The 25445-nt window shown below is 41.4% G+C and overlaps 1 protein-coding gene across 1 annotated transcript in view; it reads right to left on the bottom strand.

The window, feature by feature from the left end:
- The window catches only part of HSPA9 (heat shock protein family A (Hsp70) member 9), a 70174-nt gene that overhangs the window by 27669 nt on the left and 17060 nt on the right, over positions 1 to 25445 (bottom strand). Inside the window, exons 3-5 of the mRNA XM_075856328.1 lie at positions 9612 to 9699; positions 5885 to 6066; positions 3784 to 3908 (exon numbers count right to left, since the gene is read on the bottom strand). Coding sequence (XP_075712443.1) covers positions 3784 to 3908; positions 5885 to 6066; positions 9612 to 9699 — 395 coding nt within the window. The remainder of the gene's footprint in view (positions 1 to 3783; positions 3909 to 5884; positions 6067 to 9611; positions 9700 to 25445) is intronic.

Raw genomic sequence — 25445 nt, 5'->3', positions numbered from 1 at the left:
CCTCTTGTCTCCACCGCTATTCCCTAGGGTGCTGCGTTCAAAGCTGACTGCAGAATTCAAGGGGTAAATAAGGGGGGGGGGTGCCCTTTGGATCGCATCACAGGAAGTGCATGTGACGCTATCGAGGGACATACTGTATATGAGCAGACAGCCCAGGGTCCATTGAAGGACCCCAGGCTTTCTGACCTTATTTCCTGTTAGGGCATACTTAGGTATGTCCTAACAACTGCCTGTGTACTATCAGCTTATAGGTATATACCAGTACATTAAAAAGTTTAAATATGGAGTGAAAAAAAGTAAAGTAATGTTAAATTTAAAAATAAACTGTTTTTACAATAAATATTAAAATAAGTTTCAATACATAAAATACACACACACATTCAGTATCTTCGCGACCGTACCAACAAATTTATAGTCATTTATGATGTTTACAAGGTTATAAAACCAAATCTACTCTTTCACTTATTAATGTAAGGCACGAGGTATTATGAATTTTGAACCTCCACATACGTCACATTAATAGTAATTAAACCAATAGTGTACCTCACACATTAACCTAATGTTGTCCATGAGAAACATGATGGGGTTAATTACTATTAATGGGAGGCACATGGAGGTTCAAAATTCATCCCACCACTCCTGAGGAGAATGCCGCTAAAGCAATTTAAAAAAACGTAAACATTTTTGTTACTATGGAGAAACTTTGGATGTGGTAGAGATTACCAGAAAGAAATCCAGAGAAGGTGAAGCAGCAAGGTCGAGGAAACCAGACATTCCCATATGGGATTGGTTAAGTACTACCTTATCTGGCCAATTGCATAAACTACTACAATATGAGGCGCGAGTCTTTCCCACTTTTTTATTTATCTCTATAATCTGATATTACCCACATTAGATATTGCTAGACTGGTTCCATAATGATCTAAAACTACACATGGGACGGTGTAGCCTGCGACTTTTTTCAGCACTTGCTTGAAATCGGTCAGGTGTCCTTTTTTGGGTTGTAGGAGATAAGAAAATATGGCTGCCTTCTTCCAGGAACAGTGCCACCCCAGTTCATGGGCCGTGTTTGGCCTTGAAGCTCTTTCTTATTCACATGAATGGGGCTAAGCTGCAATGCCAGACCCAGCTCATGGACATTATAATTATAAACAAATGTCTCACAGGGACGGATAGCTGGTTAGGTGCAGCCAACATTGGTATAAAGCACCCCCAAAATGTCACAGAATAGCAGACTCACTGATTCATAGCAAAACTTGAGAAAAAAAAAAAAAAAAAAAAAAAAAAAAAAAAAAAAAAAAAAAAAAGAGTCCTTAACGCCATATGTAAAGTACAAAAAATAAATTTTATTACATATAATTTATATATCGAACACTTGATAAAAAACATGGCGAGGTTTCTAAAAAAGAAGAAGTTGCATGTGGGTCACTAACAAGTAATATATAGTACCAAGTAATATTATATAACCATGGGGACATAAACATAACAATGGATAGCACAGAAGGATACAGGTATGCAATATGATAGTAACTAGTGGCTAATTGTAACAGCAGCTGCCAGCTACTAAATTTAAATCTCACACTGCTATAACTGCATCACTCCAGGGGGAAGGAGAGAATCCAAGTCAAAAAACCCCCCTACTCAAATTTACATCCTACAATTAAAGCAGCATCAAACAGATCAGAAAAATGCTCAGGAGGAAAAGACATAAATTCTCAATATTGTCTAAATGTACTGTACACAAGTCCCCAAGAGCAGAAAGGAGTACCATCAAGTATTACTGCGATACATAAAGCAGGATGTGCAGAGCGTGCAAGGCTATTCATCTGGGATCACCAGATGCAGCCAGGGAAGAGTCCACTCACCCATGGTTGAAAAAGTGAAGTTCGTGGTCCACGTACAAGCAAATTAAACACCCCAACGCGCGTTTCGCTGTATCAGCTTCCTCAGGGGGTATACCATGGGTGAGTGGACTCTTCCCTGGCTGCATCTGGTGATCCCAGATGAATAGCCTTGCACGCTCTGCACATCCTGCTTTATGTATCGCAGTAATACTTGATGGTACTCCTTTCTGCTCTTGGGGACTTGTGTACAGTACATTTAGACAATATTGAGAATTTATGTCTTTTCCTCCTGAGCATTTTTCTGATCTGTTTGATGCTGCTTTAATTGTAGGATGTAAATTTGAGTAGGGGGGTTTTTTGACTTGGATTCTCTCCTTCCCCCTGGAGTGATGCAGTTATAGCAGTGTGAGATTTAAATTTAGTAGCTGGCAGCTGCTGTTACAATTACCCACTAGTTACTATCATATTGCATACCTGTATCCTTCTGTGCTATCCATTGTTATGTTTATGTCCCCATGGTTATATAATATTACTTGGTACTATATATTACTTGTTAGTGACCCACATGCAACTTCTTCTTTTTTAGAAACCTCGCCATGTTTTTTATCAAGTGTTCGATATATAAATTATATGTAATAAAATTTATTTTTTGTACTTTACATATGGCGTTAAGGACTCTTTTTTTCTCAAGTTTTGTCATGGACATTATAAGTTGCATTATTTCTGGAAGGAAGCAGCTATGTTTTCTCAGCTCACACACCCCATTTACCCCTTCGTGCACAAAGTAGTGCCATTACATCCTGGTGCGGGGGGTGATGTTGGGAGCGCGCACCATATGCAGCGGGCGTCAGCTGTGTTTTACAGGTGGCACCCAGTAGAAACAGCCAGTTACAGCGATCACGCTGTTCCTGGCCGTTTAACCGCTCAACTGCTGCGGTCTGTCACGACCGCAACATCTGAGGCGTTGAAAAGAGGGCGGCCCTCTGATAGCTCACAGCCCCCCCCCCTCAGAATAAGATGGGGGGGGTGGAGTCAGACGACAGAGGTCATGGCAGCCCAGGGGACAGGCTTCACTGCCTCGGTTTCTAAATTGGCCCCTTTTCCCGATGCTGCCGTGGGACACATGACGTGGTCTAACTAATCAAATTTTCTTCCTGGTGTACGACACGTCACTAGTGGCATGCCGTGTATGGGCTGTTCTATTATACAGTCAGTAACACGCATGCATGGGCTAATTTTGAAACTAAGTACATTACAAATGTATTCACATTCCCAAGTTAAAAGCATTAATACATACAAGTTTTATCTTGGAAAATCCCTTTAACAGAAGCCTGGAAAAATTACAATATACTGCAATACATTAGTAGTGCAGTGTATTGTACCAGCGATCCAAGGATCACTGTTTAAAGTCCACTAGGGGGCTAATAAACTTTAAAAAAATATATATATATTACGTTCTTAGTAGTGGGAATATAATATATATATATTTATTTTATTTTAAAAAGTTGAAACAAAATCATCTTTTCTCATTTTTCCTCTAAAGTAGTGGTGTGAAGAAAAAAAAAAAAAGTTAACAAAATCGGTATAGCTGCATCCATGAAAGTCTGAACTATTACAATATAGTGTTATTGAATGTGCACTGCCATAAAGAATAAAAACGTAAAATCGCTGTTTTTTGGTACATACGACTGACTACTTATTACGTTTTTGTTTTTGGATACGGACAAAAAACAAAAACCCATCGCGTCCCGCGATAAATATACAGCCACACTGCTCAAAAATCGATGAAAAACAAAATAAAAATGCCTCAGTCTTAAAGGGGTTAAAAATGCAGTTGAACTAACAACTTTATAGGGCACATATACGCGGCTATAAACCCAATCTCCTCCCACAACACACAAACAAGCTACATACACACAAATAACCACGATCGACTCACCAGCTGTCTCTTTCATTTTCATAAGTACAAATGCGCCAATCTGACTGGGGGAGTAGAGTTTTCCATGTGCTTCAACCCAGGCATCCCCATTTGATGCACGTACAATCTTGAATGGAACATTTTTGCTAGAAACAAAAAAAATTATATTATATATTATATTAGCTCCAGCATGAACGTATTCACAAGAAATTACACATCGGTTATCAATTCTCAAGAGTCTGAAGCCTAAGGATTAATTCAGAGTGCAGTTAACGTGCAGCTCTTGACGTGAGACAGTCACGTGGTTTTAGCGCGAATAGACAAAAGATAAAGATCATAAACCAGTTGAAGACACAGGAGGAGTATGCTCATCCTGTGCGTTACTGAATCCGGATGAGCATACTCGTCCAGCTGATTGCAGTGGCACAGCAGGAGTGCCCATGTGATCAGGAGCGGTGCGACAGCTGTAATACACAGGTGCAGCCCTGCTCTAAAGTCTCCCCTAAAAGAAAAACGGATTAAACATTTTTTTCATGATTATTTTTTTATATGATGCATCATAAAAAAATAAAAATAAATATACGTTAGGTACCGTGGTAATCTGACAGATAAAGATTAGAAATTATTTATACTGCACAGTGGAGAGGAAAAGAGAAAAAAAAAAAAAGAGGGGGGGGGGGAGTTGAAGAGAATAATAAACCCTTAGGCCTTATTCACACGAGCGTGTTTAACGTCCGTGATACGCGCGTGAAAATCACGCGCGTCGCACGGACCTATTTAACTCAATGGGGCCATTCAGACAGTCCATGATTTTTACGCAGCTTATCCGCTGCGTAAGACTCACGACATGTCCTATATAGCGTTTTTCGAGCATCACGCACCCATTGAAGTCAATGGGAGAGTGAAAATCACGCGCGGCACATGGACGCACTCCCGTGTTCTGCACGTGATTCGCGCAACTGTTAAAGAAATTGAGGGAAAAATAAAACTACCTCCTTCATTTCTGTCTCTAAACATAAACCGTGTCATAACGATGCCATATGCGCGAAAATCACGCAGTCACGCACCACATACTGATGACACACTGTACTGCAACGCACACGTTCGTGTGAATAAGGCCTTAAGCGGAGTTCACACGGGGCGGATACGCTGTGTAAAAGAACACAGCGCATCTGCCCCTGTGCGCCACAGGGCATTCCGGGCAAAAAAAAATATATAAACTATGGAACGTGCGCTGCAAAAAACGGCAGCACTTAGTTGGCCGGCCTCCTGGGATGACCTCTCATCCCAGGAGATCACTACAGTGATTTGCTGCAGCGGAGGTCACATGGGATTAAGTGTCATCCCAGGAGGATTAAACAGACTCCTAGGCGAGTATAATATATTTTTTGTGTTTTGAGTTACGTTTTTTGCAGCGGGATCTCTGCGAACCTGCCGCAAAAAAAAATCTGCTATTTGTTGCAGGATTTACCTTCCCATTGAATTCAATGGGGAAATCTTGCAAAAAAATAAAAAAAGGCAGCGTTTACGTAAATACAATGGACATGCTGCGGAATAAAACTCCGGACCAGAGTGTTTTGCCATCCAGTATTTACGCAGCATGTGAATGAGATTTGTTTAATCTCATCCACTTTGCTGCTACTGTATTTGCTGCTGATTTTCTGTAACTAATTCTGTTGCGAAAAATCCGCCGCATTTACGCAACGCGTGAACTGGCCCTTAGGCCGAATTCAGAAGAACGTGGGGAAACGGACGTGAGAAGCGGCAGTTTTTCGCGTCAGAGTAGGCCCTGTGCGGGTCCTCTTTTCACGGATCCCCGTAGACTTGAGTCCATCGAGGGATCCATGTAAACGGAACAAAATAGGACATGTTCTATTGTTCAACGGACCGTTCACATGAAACTGCCGCGTGAACGGCCTCATTGAAATACACGCGTCCGTGTGGAGGCTGTTTCTTCACACGGACGTATACCACTGTTATCTGAATTCAGCCTTGGATTAAACATACTGGCAAAGATACCTGCCTACCCAAGCTAATGGAGGCAAACCGGTAATTCAGTTACCCAGGCGTATTGTATAGCACTGCATTATTAACGACGTTCAACTATTACACTCCTACATACAGGTCTTTTTGGACTTCAGGATCATCAAATCGACGGCCAATAAGACGTTTCGTAGCATATAAAGTGTTGTTGGGATTAGTAACTGCCTGGCGTTTTGCAGGCATTCCAACAAGGCGTTCCCCATCTGCGGAAAAGGCAACCACAGAAGGAGTGGTCCTGGCACCTTCTGCATTTTCCAGCACCTGCAAAACAAAAAGTCCATTAGATATCACACACAGTGTAACCCATACCCCAGGTAAGCTAAAACAATGCAAACTTAGGAAATAACTCAGTATATTCCTGTAAAAAGCGGCCAGGATTCAGAGCGAATGCTAGTCCTGCCCACAGACTTCTTGCAGGGAAAGTGTTCAAGGTTTGGGTTCTATAGGGTGGTGCAGCGCCTTCTTTATAAGGTGATTTTGGTCACAGCTCATGGACTACTGATGCGATGAACAATCAAGAGTTCATCTAACCACCTTATTTCTGGTTTCATCTCCCTTTAAGGCCCGAGTTCTGTACCATTTTCACAGGAACAAATTTCATTCCTTGCATTAAATTGTACCACCATAACAAACTTGTCAATTTTGGGCAGGTCTGACTTATGTTCACCATTCACACATTAGCCAAATTTCCACAAACTGTTGTGTCGCCAGTCTATTGAAGTGCTTTTCAAATGGTAAAAGTCCGAATGCCTCAGACGCGGCGATGCCAATTTTATTTTTGCATTGCTTTAGGGGGGGGGGGGTATTGAACGTTTAAATATTTTTTTTTTAACTTAATAGTCCACCGAGAACCAGAAATCGTTAGATCACTTGCACGATATACTGCAATAGCAACGTCGGAGGGGAGCCGTCCTCTTTCTAACGGCTTATATGCCGTGGTCACCATTGCCCGCAGTATATAAGGGGTTAAAATAAGCAGAATCCCGCTAGTTACAGTGCAGTGTCTGCTGTAGGATAGTTACCACCCGCTTAGTATCGAAAAGGCTCAGCTTGACGGCTATGACGTACAGTTACGTCAACTGTCAGGAAGGGGTTAACCCCTTAATGACCAGCCTATTTTAAACCTTAATGACCAAGGTATTTTTTACGTTTTTCCATCGTCGCATTCCAAGAGCTAGAACTCTTATTTTTGCGTCGACATAGCTGTATAAGGTCTTGTTTTTTGCGGGACAAATTGTATTTTTTAATAGCACAATTTTGGGGTACACATTGATTAACATTCATTAACTTTTTTTTTGGGGGGGGGGGGTGGAATAGAAAAAACCCTGAAATTTCGCCACTATTTTTCTGCGTCCTAAATCTACGCCTTTTACTGTGTGGTATAAATAACACTGACTTTATTCAGCGGGTTGTTACGATTGCAACGATACCAAACTTGTATAGATTTTGTATGTTTTACACAGTAAAAACGCTTTTTTTTTTCTTCAAAATTATTTGTTTGTGTGTCTCCATATTTGAAGAGCCGTAACTTTTTTTATTGTTTTGTTGATGCAGTTGTATGAGAGTTTGTTTTTTTTTGCGGGACGAATTGTAATTTTTATTGGTACCATTTTGGAGTAGATGCGACTTTTTGATCACTTTTTATCACATTTTTTTTAAGTCAGGATTCACAGAAAACAGCAATTTTTCCATTTTTTATTTTATTTTTTATGGCGTTCACCGTTCGGGTTAAATAATGTAATAGCTTTTTAGTCTGGGTCGTTACGGAAGTGGCGCTACCAAATAAGTGTTACTTTTTGGCTTTATTTTTATTTTTTTTAATAGTAAACCAGTTTGTAAGGGGGGAAAAAAAGTGGGTTAGTAATTTATTATTTTTTTCTATTTTTATTTAATGAAACTTTAAACTTTTTTTTTTTTTACTAGTCCCACTAGGGGACCTTAATAGGAGATCCTCCGTTCGCCATTAGAATACAGTGCAATACTTTTGTATTGCGGTGTATTTACTGCCTGTCCTCTGGCATAGCCTAACAGGCATTCACTACAGGTAGACCTGGGGGCCTTTATTAGGCCCCCAGGCTGCCATCAGAGACACAGACACTCGGCCAGGTGTCAGTGGGATGAGAGGGAGCTCCCTCCTCTCAAAAAACACTCTGATGGGGCGCTCAATATTGAGCGCCGCATCTGACGGGTTAAACGGGTGAGATCTATACGGATATCGATCTCACGCGTTCGAGCAGGGACGCCCCCAGCTACATCTGGTAGCTGAGAGCAGGGAGATTTAACAGCTCCCTGCTGTTTATGCTGATGCAGCGCTGTTAAAATTCATATGCATCATAAAGCCGATTAGTGGCCGCCGTGAAAAGACGTATTGGCGGTCACCAACGGGTTAATCATTAAAATGGAATATTTTTTTTCCTCACGTTATTAACTATATTAAAAAACAGTTTTGATTGTTTTACACCGATCACTTCTCAGCAGTAATCTTATTATAATCAGAGGCAGGATTACAATAACAGATAACACCTCTATATAGATAACACAGGATCCCCAATTCACAGTAGGTAATTGACACAGCCCCCACCCCACCTCCTGTACAATGACCTCTGCACAGGTCAGAGCATGCCTAGAAAACGCTCCTATAAAAATCAACGTGTCCTCTCCTGTTCATAGGTTCCTATGATCCATGCGGCTGCTGTAAAGCATCTCTCTAAAGTGTCAAGTGGGCTTATACAGTTTGATCAAAATGTTAACAAAGAACCTCATGTTCATAAACTATGGAGAAAAGGAAGGTGAAACCAGCGCTGAAGTAGAAAATCTGTTAAAAACGGGAATCTTCTTCCAAGTTTTATTGTTGCTTTGTTAAAAACAATGGACAATGAAAACTAGTGGTGACGGGCAGGTAATGTCCAAAGTACAGAGAGTGTTGAGGGAGATAGGCGGTAGCCTACGTGTTTCAGACCCCTGCTGGGTCCTTAGTCATGGCTTAGGACCCAGCAGGGGTCTGAAACGCGTAGGCTCTGTACTTTGGACATTACCTGCCCGTCACCACTATTTTTCGTTGTCAATTGTTTTCAACAAAGCAACAATTAAACTTGGAAGATTCCCGTTTTTAACAGATTTTCTACTTCAGCGCTGGTTTCACCTTCCTTTTCTCTGCCGTTTCCCTTGCGTGTGCCGACACGAGGATCCGTGCGCTGATCCCTATACCGTACCTGTGACAAGGTGAGCTGGAGGATATTCCCCATTTTTTCTGTTTCATAAACTATGCCTAGCGGCTCAGATCAATGTATATATTGTGGATTGTGCAGCCCATGTCTAGTTTCTCACAATGCGGATATCTCTAAATGCTGTTAATCGCAGCTCAGGCAGGATGGCTGCCCCCATAGTCATGTACAGTAAATAGAACATTATCTTCCACACTGCTCGTACATTTGCTGACAGTTGCGTAGAGGGTGAACTTAGGCTTTGTTCACATGTGCATCAAGGTTTACCGTTCTGCTCTGTAATATGAAGCGTTGGATCCGTCGTTTTGCCTGACTACATAGTGCTGCAAACTGCGCTAATTTGGCCGTCAAAGACGGAATCTGTGACTGAGGCTTTTAATGGAGCTTCTGATGCAGATATGAACAGAGCCTTACACTGAGAATAAAGTTCGGAACCCTATAATAAAACCTTACAAAATAAATTAACGGTGTAATGACACTCATTGATGCAAGTAGGGTAGGGAGTTATGAAAGGACACTGAGCAATTTCCCTATAAAATACAAATTACAAGGGGGAGTAACAAACCCTTTAATGCACATTACCTTTGATTGTTTTCCTTCCATGACAGCGACACAGGAATTTGTTGTTCCCAGATCTATTCCAATAACTGCTCCTTTAATTGCCTCAGAGCTATAAATCAAAATATGCAGAGTTAGAGTCCTAGCAGGGATAATGTAGAAGAGGTCATAGGAGACATTCGAGTAACATTCAAAAACGTAAAGGCTCAGACCACAAAAAGTGATTATCTGTGTTATGCCTAGTGGATAGTCTGAGAAGAGATTTAACCCCTAGGCGCACCACGACGCAACTGTACGTCCTGGTGGCCAGTGTCTTAGCGCACGACGTACAGTTACTGCACGGATCCCGGTGCACACTATCGGCGACAATATGGACAGGGTACCGGGAGGCTAGATGCCCCGACACCGGACACTCCACTGTTTCCAATCAGCGGCTCATTTCGGCAATTAACCCCTTAAATGCGGCGATCGACTGCAATCGCCGTATTTGAGGGGTTTCTAGCACATCGGCAGACCGCACAGTGAAATCGCGAGGTTTGCCGATGGCTAGCAGGGTGACCGGAGATCAAACAATGGCCTCAGTGTCTGCCATGTACGGAAGCCTATCAGGACCAACCTCCTGAGTGACAGGAAGTGACAATGTGCATCGGGAACCGGGAGGTCAGCTGCCCACGACAGCTGACATTCCACTATTGTCGATCAGCGGCTCATTGCCGCTGATTTCGGCAATTAACCCCTTAAAGGAACAGTGTCATCACAAATTATTTTTTTATATGTTAAAGGGAATGTGTTAAAAAATTAAACATTTAGTGTGTGGGTGATTAAACATTGTTCAAATTTTTTTTATTTTTTTGCACAAGTCCAGGAAATATTATAAATTATTTCTAATTTATAATACTACCCATTTTTGGTCACTAGATGGAGCTGTTCCCAAAATTGCAGCATTGCAACATTGGGTTAAAAGCCCTCGCTCTAGTGAGCTCTCAGCATCCCCCCCTCCTTTATCCTGGCTAGTGCCGGGATAAACGAGGGGTTTGAACGGTGTAACCTCCTACACTGTGTGTCGCCATTTTCGAATAGGACCGTGTGGGAGCGGCGCATGCGCAGTTCCCACACAGACGCCGTACACTGAAGTCAATGGGACGGGAGCCGTTCGCAGTCCCTATGGGACTGTGGCTGCCGTATTCCATGTCTGTATGTGTCGTTAATCGACACACACAGAAATGGAACAAAAAATGGCAGCCCCCATAGGGAAGAAAAAGTGTAAAAATAAGAAAAAGTAAAACACAAACACACAAATAAATATAAAAGTTTTTAATAAAGCACTAACATCTTTAACATATAAAAAAATAATTTCTGATGACACTGTTCCTTTAAAGAGGTTAGTGCTTTATTAAAAACGTTTATATTCGTGTGTTTGGGTTTTACTTTTTCTTATTTTTACACTTTTTCTTCCCTATGGGGGCTGCCATTTTTTGTTCCATTTCTGTCTGTGTCGATTAACGACACATACAGACATGGAATACGGCAGCCACAGTCCCATAGGGACTGCGAACGGCTCCCGTCCCATTGACTTCAGTGTACGGCGTCTGTGTGGGAACTGCGCATGCGCCGCTCCCACACAGTCCAATTCGAAATTGGCGCCGTCCGGCGCCATTTTCCTGTGGACCGGAAGTGGCGGCCGGACAGTAATATTACTACTTCCGGTCGCGGCTTCCGGATTTGTGCACTTGGACCAGCGGCAGCAAACGGAGCGGACGGGCCGGAGGGAGCCGCGGCGGCAGGAGCAGGTAAGAGATTTCAATGTATGTTCGTGTTTGTGTGTGTTTACTACTGTATGTAAACCTACTACACAGTGTGTTAGCTCAAAAAATGGCGACACACAGTGTAGGAGGTTACACCGTTCAAACCCCTCGTTTATCCCGGCACTAGCCAGGATAAAGGAGGGGGGGGATGCTGAGAGCTCACTAGAGCGAGGGCTTTTAACCCAAGGTTGCAATTTTGGGAATAGCTCCATCTAGTGACCAAAAATGGGTAGTATTATAAATTAGAATTAATTTATAATATTTCCTGACTCGTGAAAAAAATAAAAAAAATTTGAACAATGTTTAATCACCCACACACTAAATGTTTAATTTTTAAAAAAAAATCATGTTGTTCTGGCAACACATTCCCTTTAAATGCAGCGATAGATAGTGAAAGCCGCATTTAGGGGGCTTTGCAGCACCCATGCAATTGTGGTGGTCTCTGATGCTTGTGATAGCATCCGGAGGCCAGACAACGGCCTCCGGATCTGCCATGTATAGAAGCCTATGAGGACCAGCCTCTGGCTGGTCCTCGTAGACTTACTGTCAGAGTGACTGACGTCACACTGACAGTTGGAATACATTACACTACTAGGTAATGTAATGTATTCTAGCAGCGATCATTGCTCCAGGTAAAAAAAATAAAAATAAAGTGTAAGGCCTTCTGCACACTTCCGACACGTTTTTCACGGCCGTTTTTGACGGATCCATGTGTCCATTTTGTCAGCCGTGTGCACTCTGTGTTTCCGTGCGCCGAGCATGGTACTGTCCAGGGTGCTGAAAGAGTTAATGGGCTGCACTGATCGGCGGTAACTTTCAGCACCCTGGACAGTACCATGCTCGGCACGCGGAAAATAAAATTTTACCGTAATAAAAAAAATAAGTTCATACTACATTCCTCCTGTCCGGCCTCCAGCGATGACGTTCAATCCATGTCGCCGCTGCAGCCAATCACAGGCTGTAGTGGCGGTCACGCACGTCAGGATGATGTCAGAAGGCCGGCCTCCAGGGATGACGCTTCATCCCACGTGACCGCCTCTGCAGCCAATCACAGGCTGCCGCGTCACAAAGAAGGTCGGACTGGAGGATGAAGAGGGACTCGTCACCAAGACAACGACCGGGTACGTATGAAATGCTTTTTATTTTATTTTTAATCAGCAGCCTCTTTTCTCTATCAGTTATTGATAGAGACAAGTGGCTGTCGATTAGTGTAATATTTTTCTAATGTTTTTCTGCCCGCCTGGCGGTTGCTAGGAAACGGCTCCATCACACACGGATGGCACACTGATGCCTTCCGTGTGCCTTCAGTTTTTTTGACGGCCCCATTGACTTGCATGGGCCTCACGGTCACGGAATCCCGGACCAAAGAAGGACATGCTCTACTTTGGATCGGAACGGAGCAACGGACCGTCAAAAAAAAAACTGTAGCGTGCATGGCCCCATTGAAATAAATGGGTTCAGGGTGCTATCAGTGACAAAAACGGATAGCACCCTGAAGGAAAAAAACTGAAGTGTGCATGAGGCCTAAAAAGGTATCACCGTGTAGGTAACGACCCAAACTATAAGGTTATTATTCCCGCACGGTGTTCCTCCAAAAAAAACATAAAACTAAAAACAATGCCAGAATCCCTCCCAATATATAGAATAAAAAGTGATCAAAAAGTTGCATGTACCCCAAAAAAGTTATGGCTCTCAGAATATGAGGACATAAAATTAATTTATTTTCTAAACAAGTGATTTTATTATGCAAACTCTGAAAAACTATACATACAGTACCACCGGAATCGTAACGACCTGCAGAAGTAATAATGTCATATTTAGTGCATAATGAACGCCGTAAGAAAGAATTTAAAAACACCCAAATCTGTTTTTTGGTCTCTAAATATGAAACATAAAAAATATTAAAAAAAAAATATATGTGATCAAAAAGTAGTTTGTACCAAAAACCAGTACCAATAAAAACTACAGCTCGTCCTGCCAAAAATAAGCCCTCAAACTGCTCAAAAAATAAAGTTATGGCTCTCAGAATGTTGTTACAAAACAAGTATTTTTTTTTTGTAAAAGTAGCAAAATATAAAAAAAAAAAAAAAAACATGTACGTTTGGTATCACTGTAATCGTATTGACCTGCAGAAAGAAAAAAAAAGTCGTTTTTACCGCAAGGTGAAAGCGTTAAAAAATCAAAACCCAAACAATGGAGGAATCAACGTTTTTTACAATTTCATCCAACAAAGAATTTTTTTCAGTTTCCCAGTACATTATATGGTACTTTAAGTGGTGTCAATAGAAACTACAACTCTTCCCGCAAAAAAAAAAAGCCCTCACACCACTCGATTGATGGGGGAAGGAAGAAAAAAAAAAAAAAAGTCATGGCGTTTGGAAGGCAGGGAGCAAAAAACTAAAATGGAAGAGAAAAAAAGGATCAGTCCTGCAAAGGTTAATTAATTTCGAATTAAAAAAAAACAACAATTCCTATATGTGGGGTATCGTCATACTCTGGAGATTTGCGTTACCAATTTTGTGTGGCTTTTTCCCCCTTTATTTTAGTGGACAAAAACGTTGATATTCATTTTCACAGCCTAAATCCACTAAATTCTGCAAAAAAACCTGTGGGGTCAAAACGCTCACTATACCCCTAGAAAAATTCCTTGAGGTGTGTATTTTCCCAAATGGGGTCACTATTGGGGTGTTTCCACTGTTTTGGTACCTCCAGTACATTGCAAACGAGACATGGCACTGAAAACCAATCCAGCAAAATCTGCGCTCCAAAATCCAAATGGCGCTCCTTCCCTTCTCAGCCCTGCTGTGGGTCCAAACAGCAGTTTATTACCACATATGGGATATTGCCGTAATCGGGAGACATTGCTTTACATATGTTGGGGTTCATTTTCTTTATTATTTCTTGTAAATATTAAAAATTGTTTTTTCAGAAAAAAAAAACAGTAGATTTTCATATTTACAGACTAATTCTAATAAATTTAGCGAAAAACCTGTGTGGTCAAAATGCTAACTCTACCCCTAGATAAATTCCTTGAGGGATGTAGTTTCCAAAGGTAGATTTTCATTGTCACAGACTAAGGCCTCATACACACGAACGTAGAAACGCCCGTAATTACAGGCCCATAGACTTCAATTGGCCACGGGTACCTCCCCGTATGCTTACGGGAAGGTGCCCGTGCCGTTGAAAAATATAGAACATGTCCTATTTCAGGCCGTAATAACGGCACGGGCAGGCCCATAGAAGTCTATGGGGCTCCCGTAATTACAGGAGCGTTGCTAGGCAATGTCAGGGGACAGTCACTGCCCAGGGTGCTGAAAGAGTTAAACGATCGGCAGTAACTTTTTCAGCACCCGGGACAGTGACTACCGATCACAATAAAGATCAACCTGTAAAAAAAATAAATAAAATTCATACTAACCCAGAACTACCTGCTTCTTCCTCCAGTCCGGCCTCCTGGGATGACGTTACAGCCCATGTGACCGCTGCAGCGGTCACATGGACTGTCGCGTCAGGCTGGATGTCGAAAGAGGGTCGCATCCCCAAGACAACGGCCAGGTAAGTATGAATTTCTTTTACTGCGGAAAGGGCTGTCCCTTCTCTCTATCCTGCACTGATAAAGGGGCTGCCGATTAGTGCAGTGCAATTTTGCAGCGAAAACGTGCCCGTAAATACTGGCGACACCGGACACGTATTTACGGGCAGAATACGTGTGACCAAGGACCCGTATTTACGGGAGGAAAAAAAAATACGTTTGTGTGCATGAGGCCTAACTCCAATAAATATAGCAAAATACCTGTGGGGTCAAAATGCTAACTATTCCCCTAGTTAAATTCCTTGAGGGTGTGGTTTCCAAAATTGGGTCACTTTTGGAGTTTCCACGGTTTTGGCACCACAAGACCTCCTCAAACCGGACATGGTGCCTAAAATATCATCTTAAAGAGGCTCTGTCACCACATTAGAAGTGCCGTATCTCCTACATAAAGAGATGGGCGCTATAATGTAGGTGACCGCAGTGCTTTTTATTTAAATAAACCATATATTTTTACCACTTTATTAGCGTTTTTAGATTTATGCTAATGAGTTGCTTAATGCCCAAGTGGCCGTATTTTCACTTTAGACCAAGTGAGCGTTGTAAAGGGGAGTGTATGACGCTGACCAATCAGCATCATGCACTTCTCTCTATTCTTTTACACAGCGCGTAGGGATCCTGTTAGATCCTTATGTGCTGTCTTATACTTACATATTAACAATACTGAAGTGTTTAGACAGTGAATAGACATTCCACGGTGTGTCTATTCACAATCTCTGCACTTCGTTACTGTTTCTATGGTAGTTACCACCGACGAAGCGAGATCTCGTTGTAACCTGTCATTTTCCACGTAATCTCGCGAGATTACACGTCCTCTGCTGTAACTACCACAGACTGATTGCAGAGATTGTGAATAGACATTCCGTGGAATGTATATTCACTGTCTAAACACTTAAGTATTGTTAATGTGCAAGTATAAGATAGCACATAGCGATCTAACAGGATCAGCATAAATCTAAAAACGCCAATAAAGTAGTAAAAATATATGGTTTATTTAAATAAAAAGCATTACTGTCACCTACATTATAGCGCCGATCTCCTTATCTAGAAGATAGGGCACTTATGTGGTGACAGAGCCTCTTTAACCCCTTCGCGCTCAGGTCAGTAATAGTACGTCCTGCTAAGTAGAACGTTCGCGCTCAGGTCAGTACTATTACTGACCTGAGTAAACACGGCGCCATTTAATCCCGGCGCGTGCTTGAGCTGTGATACCTGCTGTTTCTGACAGCAGGCTATCACAGCTTAGTGTGCAGGGACCGATCGCGGTGGTCCCCGCCGATTAACCCCTTAGAAGCCGCGTTCAATAGCGATCGCGGCTTCTTAGGGGTTAAGCTGTCATCGCCGGCCTGCTACACGATAGCGGGCCGTGATGGCTACTATGGCAACCAGAATCCTAACAATGGACTCTGGCTACGCCATCGACGGAAGCCTAGTGGGTCCCGACAAAGTCAGGACCCACTATGCTTGCTGTCAGCGAACAGCTGACAGCTCTAATACACTGCACTACGCATGTAGTGCAGTGTATTAGAATAGCGATCAGAGCCTCCTGCTCTCATGTCCCCTAGTGGGACAAAGTAAAAAAAGTGTGAAAAAGTAAAAAAAAGTTGTGTAAAAATAAGAAAATAAAAGATTTAAAAGTAATAAAAGTAAGAGTCCCCCTTTTTCCCTTATCAGTTCTTTATTATTAATAAAAATATATAAATAAACAAATAAACTATACATAATTGGTATCGCCGCGTCCGTAACGACCTGAACTACAAAACGATGTCATTATTTATCCCGCGCGGTGAACGCCGTAAGAGAAAATCATAATAAACCGTACCACAATCACAATTGTTTGGTCACTTCACCTCCCAAAAAATGGAATAAAAAGAGATCAAAAAGTCGCATGAACCGAAAAATGGTACTGATGGAAACTACAGTTCGTTACGCAAAAAATAAGTCCTCGCACGACTTTCCTGATGGAAAAATAAAAACGTTCTGGCTCTTAGAATAAGGTAACACCAAAAGTGAGTGATTTATTACAAAACTTATTTTATTGTGCAAACGCCATAAGACATAAAAAAAAACTATAAACATCTGGTATCGCCGTAATCGTATCGCCCCGCAGAATAAAGTGAATATGTCATTTATAGCGCACGGTGAACGCTGTAAAAAAAAATAGAATAAAAAACAATAGTAGAATTGCTGTTTTTTAGTCACCACGCCACCTAAAAATAGAATAAAAACTGATCAAAAAGTCGCATGCACCCCAAGAAAACTACAATGGATTCCTCAAGGTCTCTAGTTTCCAAAAAGGGGTCACTTTTGGGGGGTTTCCACTGTTTTAGCACCACAAGACCTCTTCAAACCTGACATGGTGCCTAATAAATTAAATTAAATTAATTAAATGTCACCTCTACTTTGCTCTAAATTCCTGTGAAACACCTAAAGGGTTAATAAACTTTTTAAATGCTGTTGTGAATACTTTGAGGGGTCTAGTTTCTGAAATGGGGTGTTTGATAGGGGTGTCTAATATATGGGCCCCTCAAAGCAACTTCAGAACTGAACTGTAACCTAAAAAAAAAAAAAAATGAGGCAATCCTTCGCTTCTTACATTATACTGATAATGAGCCGTGCCCACCCCGAGATGACCCCAGTTTTGACCGTTTGTATAAACGTAGACCCCTATTAGACAGTTTCAGTGCCCGGTTTTCCCAGCATTCACCCCCGAGAAGTGTATTTCTATAGATGAATCCCTGGTACATTTGAAAGGGAGGCTTCAATTCCGCCAGTACCTTCCGGGTAAGAGGGCAAGGTATGGCGTGAAGATGTATAAGCTGCGAGAGTGCATCAGGGTATACCTACAAATTTAGGATATATAAAGGGAAGGACACCAGTATTCAGCCCCCACAATGCCCCCCCTTACTGGGAGTTAATACAAAAATTGTGTGGGATTTGGTGCACCCACTGCTGGACCAGGGTTACCACCTCTACCTGGATAATTTTTATACCTTTGTCCCACTCTTCAACTGCCTCACTTCCAGAAGTCCTGCGGCATGCGGCACTGCTAGAAGAAATCTGAGAGGCCTCCCTAAGACTCTGCAGGGCAAACGCTCAGAAGGGGTGAGAGCAGGGCACAATCCAGCAGCAACATATTGTGTGTCAAGTACAAGACCAGGGAGATGCCACACCAGTACCCATGTACCTGTATGAGGTACCAGTACAGAGACCCCCAAACCAGACTGCATCCTGGACTACAATAGGTACATGGGAGGGGTGGACTTGTCAGATCAAGTCCTGAAGCCTTACAGTACTTCTGGAAGCGGGGCCACAGGCATCGTACCAGGGCAACACTTTTTAGGAGAAGTTCCCCAAACTGGCAAGAAGGGAAAAAGTCAAAAGAGGTGCAGAGTCTGCTATAAGAGGGGGATAAGGAAGGACACAATATATCAATGTGACGCGTGTCCCGAAAAACCAGAGCTCTGTATGAAAGAGTGTTTTAAAATTTATCATCCATCCCTTTATTTTTAATTTACCCCAGTTTTACTCGCTCTGATCCACTTCGCACAGCTTACCCCTCCTCATCTTTCCCCTCTGAGCCCTGCTGTGTGCCCAGGCAGCTGATAACAGCCACATGTAGGGTATTGCCGTACCCGGGAGAGCCAACATTACAGTTTATGAGGTGTATATCTCCGGTGGCGCATGCTGGGCACAATATATCGGACACTGAATTGGCATATATGTATAGAAAATTGCAAATTTCACTCTGCACCATCTGCTGCACATTATCTTTTACACAATACCTGTGGGGTCAAAATGCTCCCTACACCTCTAGATGAATGCCTTAAGGGGTGTAGATTTTAAAACAAGGTCACTTCTTGGGGATTTCAACTGTACTGGTACCTTAGGGGCTTCTGCGTACAAGACTTAGCACCAGAAAAGCTCCAGTAGGCCAAATGGTGGTCCTTTCCTTCTGAGTCCTGCCGTGTGCCCAGGCAGCTAATAACAGCCACATGTAGGGTATTGCCGTATCCGGGAGAGCCCACATTACAGTTTATGGGGTGTATGTCTCCGGTGGCACATGCTGGGCACAATATATCGGACACTGACATGGCATATATATATAGAAAATTGCAAATCTCACTCTGCACCATCTGCTGCGCATTATCTTTTACACAATACCTGTGGGGTCAAAATGCTCACTACACCTCTAGATGAATTCCTTAAGGGGTGTCGTTTTTAAAACGGGGTCACTTCTCGGGGGTTTCAACTGTACTGATACCTCAGGGGCTTCTGCACACACGACTTAGCACCAGAAAATTCCCAGTAGGCCACATGGTGGTCCTTTCCTTCTGAGCCCTCCCATGGGCCCAAACGGCAGTTTATCACCACAAATAGGGTATTTCCACACTCAGGACAAATTGGGCAACAAAATGCGGTATTTTATTCCTTGTGAAAATAAGAAATTTTGAGCCAAAACTACCTCTTATTGGAAAAAATTAAATTTTTTTGAATTCACAGCCCAATTCAAATAAATTCTGTGAAAAAACTGTGGGGTCTAAATGGTCACAACACCCATAAATAAATTCTTTGAGGGGTGTAGTTTCCAAAATGGGGTGACTTCTGGTGGGTTTCCATTGCTTTGATACCTTTGGGGCTCTGCAAATGCGACATGGCACCCGAAAACCAATCCAGCAAAATCTGGGCTCCAAAGAACACATAGCGCTCCTTTTCTTCTGAGGCCTCCCATGGGCCCAAACGGCAGATTATCACCACAAATGGGGTATTGCCGCACTCAGGACAAATTGGGCAACAAAATGGGGCATTTTGTTCCCTGTGAAAATAAGAAATTCTGATAAAAAAATGACATCTTATTGGAAAAATTGTCATTCTTTTAATTTCACAGCCCAATTCAAATACGTGCTGTGAAAAAACTACGGAGTCAAAATGGTAACAATAACCATAAATTAATTCCTTGAGGGGTGCAGTTTCCAAAATGGGGTCAGTTTTGGGGGATTCCTACTGTTTTGGCACCTCAACACCTCTCCAAACCTGGCATGCTGCCTAAAATATATGCTAATAAAAAAGCACCACCAAAATGCACTAGGTGCTTCTTTGCTTCTGGGGCTTGTGTTTTAGTCCACGAGCGCAGTAGAGCCACATGTGGAACATTTCTAAAAACTGCAGAATCTGGACAATACATATTTAGTTGTGTTTCTCTGGTAAAACCTTCTTTGTTACAGAAAAAAAATAGAATAAAATTGAAATTCAGAAAGAAAAACGAAATTTGCAAATTTCACCTCCACTTTGCTTTAATTCCTGTGAAATGCCTGAAGGGTTAAAAAACTTTCTAAATGCTGTTTTGAATACTTTGAGGGGTCTAGTTTTTAAAATGGGGTGCTTTATGGCGGTTTCTAATACATAGGCCCCTCAAAGCCACTTCAGAACTGAACAGGTACCTTAAAAAAAAGGCTTTTGAAATTTTCTTAAAAATATGAGAAATTGCTGTTTATGTTCTAAGCCTTGTAACGTCCAAGAAAAATAAAATAATGTTCAAAAAACGATGCCAATCTAAAGTAGACATATGGGAAATGTGAACTAGTAACTATTTTGGGTGGTATAACCGTCTGTTTTTCAAGCAGATGCATTTAAATTCTGAAAAATTCTATTTTTTCTAAATTTTCTCTAAATTTTGCAATTTTTCTCAAATAAAGACTGAATATATCGACCAAATTTTACCACGAACATGAAGCCCAATGTGTCACGAGAAAACAATCTCAGAATCGCTTGGATAGGTTTAAGCATTCCGACGTTATTACCACATAAAGTGAAATATGTCAGATTTGAAAAATGGGCTCTGAGCCTTAAGGCCCAAACTAGGCTGCGTCCTTAAGGGGTTAAAATAAAAAGAAAAAAAGAAAGAGCAGGCCCCAAAATCCACTAGGTGCTCCTTTGCTTCTGAGGCCGGTGTTTGTCCATTAGGACACTAGGGCCACATGTGGGATATTTCTAAAAACGGCAGAATCTGGGCAATAAGTATTGAATGCGTTTTTCTGGTAAAACCTGTGTTATAGGGAAAAAAAAATTAAAAAAAAAAGTGTATTACAAATGAATTCGGCAAAAAAAAAAAAAAAAAAGGAACTTAAATTTACTCTATATTGCTTTATTTCCAGTGAAACACCTATAGGTTTAAGGAACTTTCTGAATGCCGTTTTGAATACTTTGAGGCGCGCAGTTTTTAAAATGGGGTGATTTATTGGGGAATTCTAATATGCAAGGCCCTCAAAACCACTTCAGAACTAAACGGATACCTGTAAAAATAGGCTTTTGAAATTTTCTTGAAAATGTGAGAAATTGTTGCTAAAGTTCTAAGCCTTGTAACATCCTAGAAAAATAAAAGAACGTTCAAAAAAAACTATGCAAACATAAAGTAGACATATGGGAAATGTTAACTAGTGACTATGGTGTGTGGTATTACTATCTGTTTTACAAGCAGATCCATTTACATTTAGAAAAATAAAAAATTTTCACATTTGTGTTTTTCACTAATAAATATTTAATTTATCAACCAAATTTTTACACCATCATAAAGTACAATAGGTCACTGGAAAAAACAGTCTCAATTGCTTGGATAGGTAAAAGCTTTCCCAAGTTATTACCACATAAAGTGACTTGTCAGATTTTGAAAAAAACATACAAAAAAAAATAAAAGGCTGTGCAACAAGGCCAAAACAGGCTGCGTCCTATTGATGGCCCGTCAGTAGGACAGGCCATCAATATCAGATCTGTGGCGCAACCACTGATCAGCATAGTTTACCATGCACATTGCTGTACACATCCATAGCAGCTGTGCCTGGGATTGCAGTTGCCTACAGCCTGGTCCCTTTCAAGTGACTAGGGCGGGGCTGCCATCCCGGGATAGCCGATATGAATGTGTACGGCACTATTCCTGGTAAACTATGAAGAGGTTGCAGCATTAGTCACTATGCGGCAGTTGGACCCTCACCAAATATTGATGGTCTATCCCAGGGGTGGGCAAACTTTTTGACTCGCGGGCCACAATGGGTTCTAAAATTTGACAGAGGGGCCGGGCCAGGAGCATTTGGAGGGAGTGTTTGGGCCGGATATACTAAAGCATTAAATGTAGTGTGTGCAAACCTCATAGCACAGTAAGAACACTACAACCCAAATTTATTAACTGTCTTTCAAATGTGAAAAATAGCCCTTATCAGTTAATAAATTTGTCTCAAGGAATATGCAAGATATGGCATTTACATACTATTTCGCAGATACTGGGAGGAGGAAATGTAAATAGATTAAAATAACATACGCACTGTGATTTATCAAGAAAAAAGTTCTGTTGACTCTGTAAATTAGCTGCCAACCTCTGAGCAGTAGCCGCCCGTTCTTGTGTTGACTGCTTGCTAGCATAGTTTGCATGCTTCGTGGCAAAGTGACGGCTGATATTGTACTCTTTGAAAACCGAAGGGCTTAATGGTGACGTGAAACGAAGTGAAAATTAAAGTGAAATAAAGAGAAATACGAGCCACATTAACCCCTTAATGACCGGGCCATTTTGCACGTTAATGACCAAGGATTATTTTTTGTTTTTTCATGGTCGCATTCCAAGAGTCGTAACTCTTTTTTTATTCCGTCGACATAGCCGTATAAGGGCTTGTTTTTTGCGGGACGAGTTGTATTTTGTAATTGCACCATTTTTAGATGCTTACAATATATTGATTAACTTTTATTAACTTTATTTTAGGAGAGAATTGAAAATAAGCAGCTATTCCAGCATTAATTTTCACGTTATAAATTTATGCCCTTTACTATGCAGCGTAAATAACATGTTACCTTTATTCTACGGGTCGGCACGATTACGAGGATACCAAATATGTAAAGGTTTTATATGTTTTCCTATGTTTGCACAATAAAAACCCTTTTAGAAAAAAATTACTTGTTTTTGCATCGCCGCGTTCCAAGAGCCGTCATTTTTTTATTTTTCCGTCGATGTGACCGTATGTGGGCTTGATTTTTGCGGGCCAATGCGTAGTTTTCATTAGTACTATTTTGGGGTACATAGGACTTATAGATTAACTTTTATTTTATTTTTTATGGGGGGAATGGGAGAAAAGAGAGAATTTTGCCGTTGTTTTTTGCGGGTTTTTTGGACGCCGTACATCCGGCGGTTTCATTAATGTGTTCATTTTATTGGTCAAGTTGTTACGATCGCGGGGATACCATATGTGTCTATGTGTGATTTGTTTTGACACTTACTGAATAAAACCACTTTTTGGGCAAAAAAAGTAGTTTTATTTGATTTTGACTAATTATTTTATTTTTTTTCAACAAACTTTATTTAACTGATTGACATTTTTTTTTTAAGTCCCACCAGGGGACATCACTATGCGATGTGCCGATCGCATATATAATGCTTTGGTATACTTAGTATACCGAAGCATTATTGCCTGTCAGTGTAAAACTGACAGGCAACCTATTAGGTCATGCCTCCGGCATCGCCAAACAGGCAGTTGCGGAAGACAGACCTGGGGGTCTTTGTTAGACCCCCGGCTGTCATGGAAACCCGACGGCGACCCGCGATTTGTTTGCGGGGGCGCCGATCGGGTGACAGAGGGAGCTCCCTCCCTCTGTCAAACACATTAGATGCCGCTGTCACTATTGACAGCGGCATTTAATGGGTTAAACTGCCGGAATCGGAGCACGCTTCGATTCCAGCAGTTGCAGCAGGAGCCAGGCTGTGTATAACAGCCGTGCTCCTGCCGCTGATCGCGTGGGTACACTGGCAGTACCCGCGCCATCACAGGACGGATATATCCGTCCTCCTGCGCGAACTAGCAGCTGCTGAGGACGGATATATCCGTCCTTCGGCGTTAAGGAGTTAACGGTCAATGTGTTTTGAGTGCGCCATCTATTGGGAAAACGTGGGCATTGCAGGGAAAGGGGAAAAAAAAGGAGGTTTTTACTATGATTTGGACAAGTTCGGCGGGCCGGATTAAAAAGCCTAACGGGCCGTATGTGGCCCGCGGGCCGTAGTTTGGCCATGTCTGGTCTATCCTAAGAATAGGCCATCAATACAGAAGTCACGAAAAACCTCTTTATAGACCGTTGATGAACCGCCCTTTTGATACATTCACTAGGAATCACAATTTTTTCTGGGAGTGTACCATTAACCCCTTCAGGACTAAGCCTGTTTGACCTTCAGGACAAAGCAGATTTTTCAAATCTGACATGTCACTTCATGTAGTAATAACTTTGGAATGCTTTTACCTATCCAAGTGATTCGGAGACTGTTTTCTCATAACATATTGTACTTTGTTAGTGAAAACATTTGGTCGTGAAAATTCATTCATCTAGATATATAGAAAAAATGCGCAAAAATTAGCATTTTTCTAAATTTAAATGTATCTGCTTGTAACTATTTTGTGTGGTATTACCATCTGTTTTACTAGTTTATATTTCCCATATGTCAACTTTATATTTGCATCGTTTTTTGAACACTTATTTTTCTAGGACGTTACAAGGCTTAGAACATTAGCAGCAATTTCTCATATTTTCAAGAGGCTATTTTTTCAGGGACCAGTTCAGTTCTGAAGTGGCTTTGAGGACCTTATATATTAGAAAGTCCACATAAATCACCCCATTTTGAAAACTGCACCCCTCAAGGTATCCAAAACAGCATTCAGAAAGTGATTTAACCCTTTATGCGTTTCACAGTAGAGGTGATATTTACAAATTTCATTTTTTTTTTTCCAAAATGTATTTGTAATGCATTTTTTCTGTACCACAGAAGGTTTTACTATGGGAAATGCAACTCAATATTTATTGACCAGATTCTACAGTTTTTTTTAAATATCCCACATATGGCCCTAGTGTGCTAATGGACTGAAGCACAGGCCTCAGAAGCAAAGGAGCACCTGGTGGATTTTGGGGGCTCATATTTTAGGCACCATGTCAGGTTTGAAGAGGTCTTGTGGTGCCAAAACAATAAAGACCTCCCAAAAGTGACCCCATTTTGGAAACTACACCCCTCGAGGAATTTATCTAGGGGTATAGTTAGCATTTTGAGCCCACCGTTTTTTTGCTAAATTTATTTGAATTTGCAAGTGAAGATGAAAAAATCTACTTTTTTTCTGAAAAGACAGAAATTTTTACAAGGAATAAAGGAGAAAAAAAAATATATATATGTAAAGCAATTTCTCCCGCTTATAGCAATACCCCACATGTGGTAAACTACTGTTTGGACCCATAGCAGGGCTCAGAAGAGAAGGAGCACCATAGGGATTTCTGATTTTGCTGGAATAGTTTTCAGTGCCATGTTTGCAATGCACTTGGTGGACCAAAATAGTGGAAACACCAAAAGTGGCCTCATTTTAGAAAGTACACCTCAAGGAAGTTAGCATTTTGACCCCACAGTTGTTTTGCTGAATTCATTGGAATTAGTCTATAAAAGGTAAAAATCTA

The sequence above is a fragment of the Rhinoderma darwinii genome, chromosome 3, assembly GCF_050947455.1.
Source record: "Rhinoderma darwinii isolate aRhiDar2 chromosome 3, aRhiDar2.hap1, whole genome shotgun sequence".
NCBI lineage: Eukaryota > Metazoa > Chordata > Amphibia > Anura > Rhinodermatidae > Rhinoderma > Rhinoderma darwinii.
The sequence above is the reverse complement of the archived record's forward strand: the minus strand, read 5'-3'. Positions and strand labels throughout refer to the sequence as shown.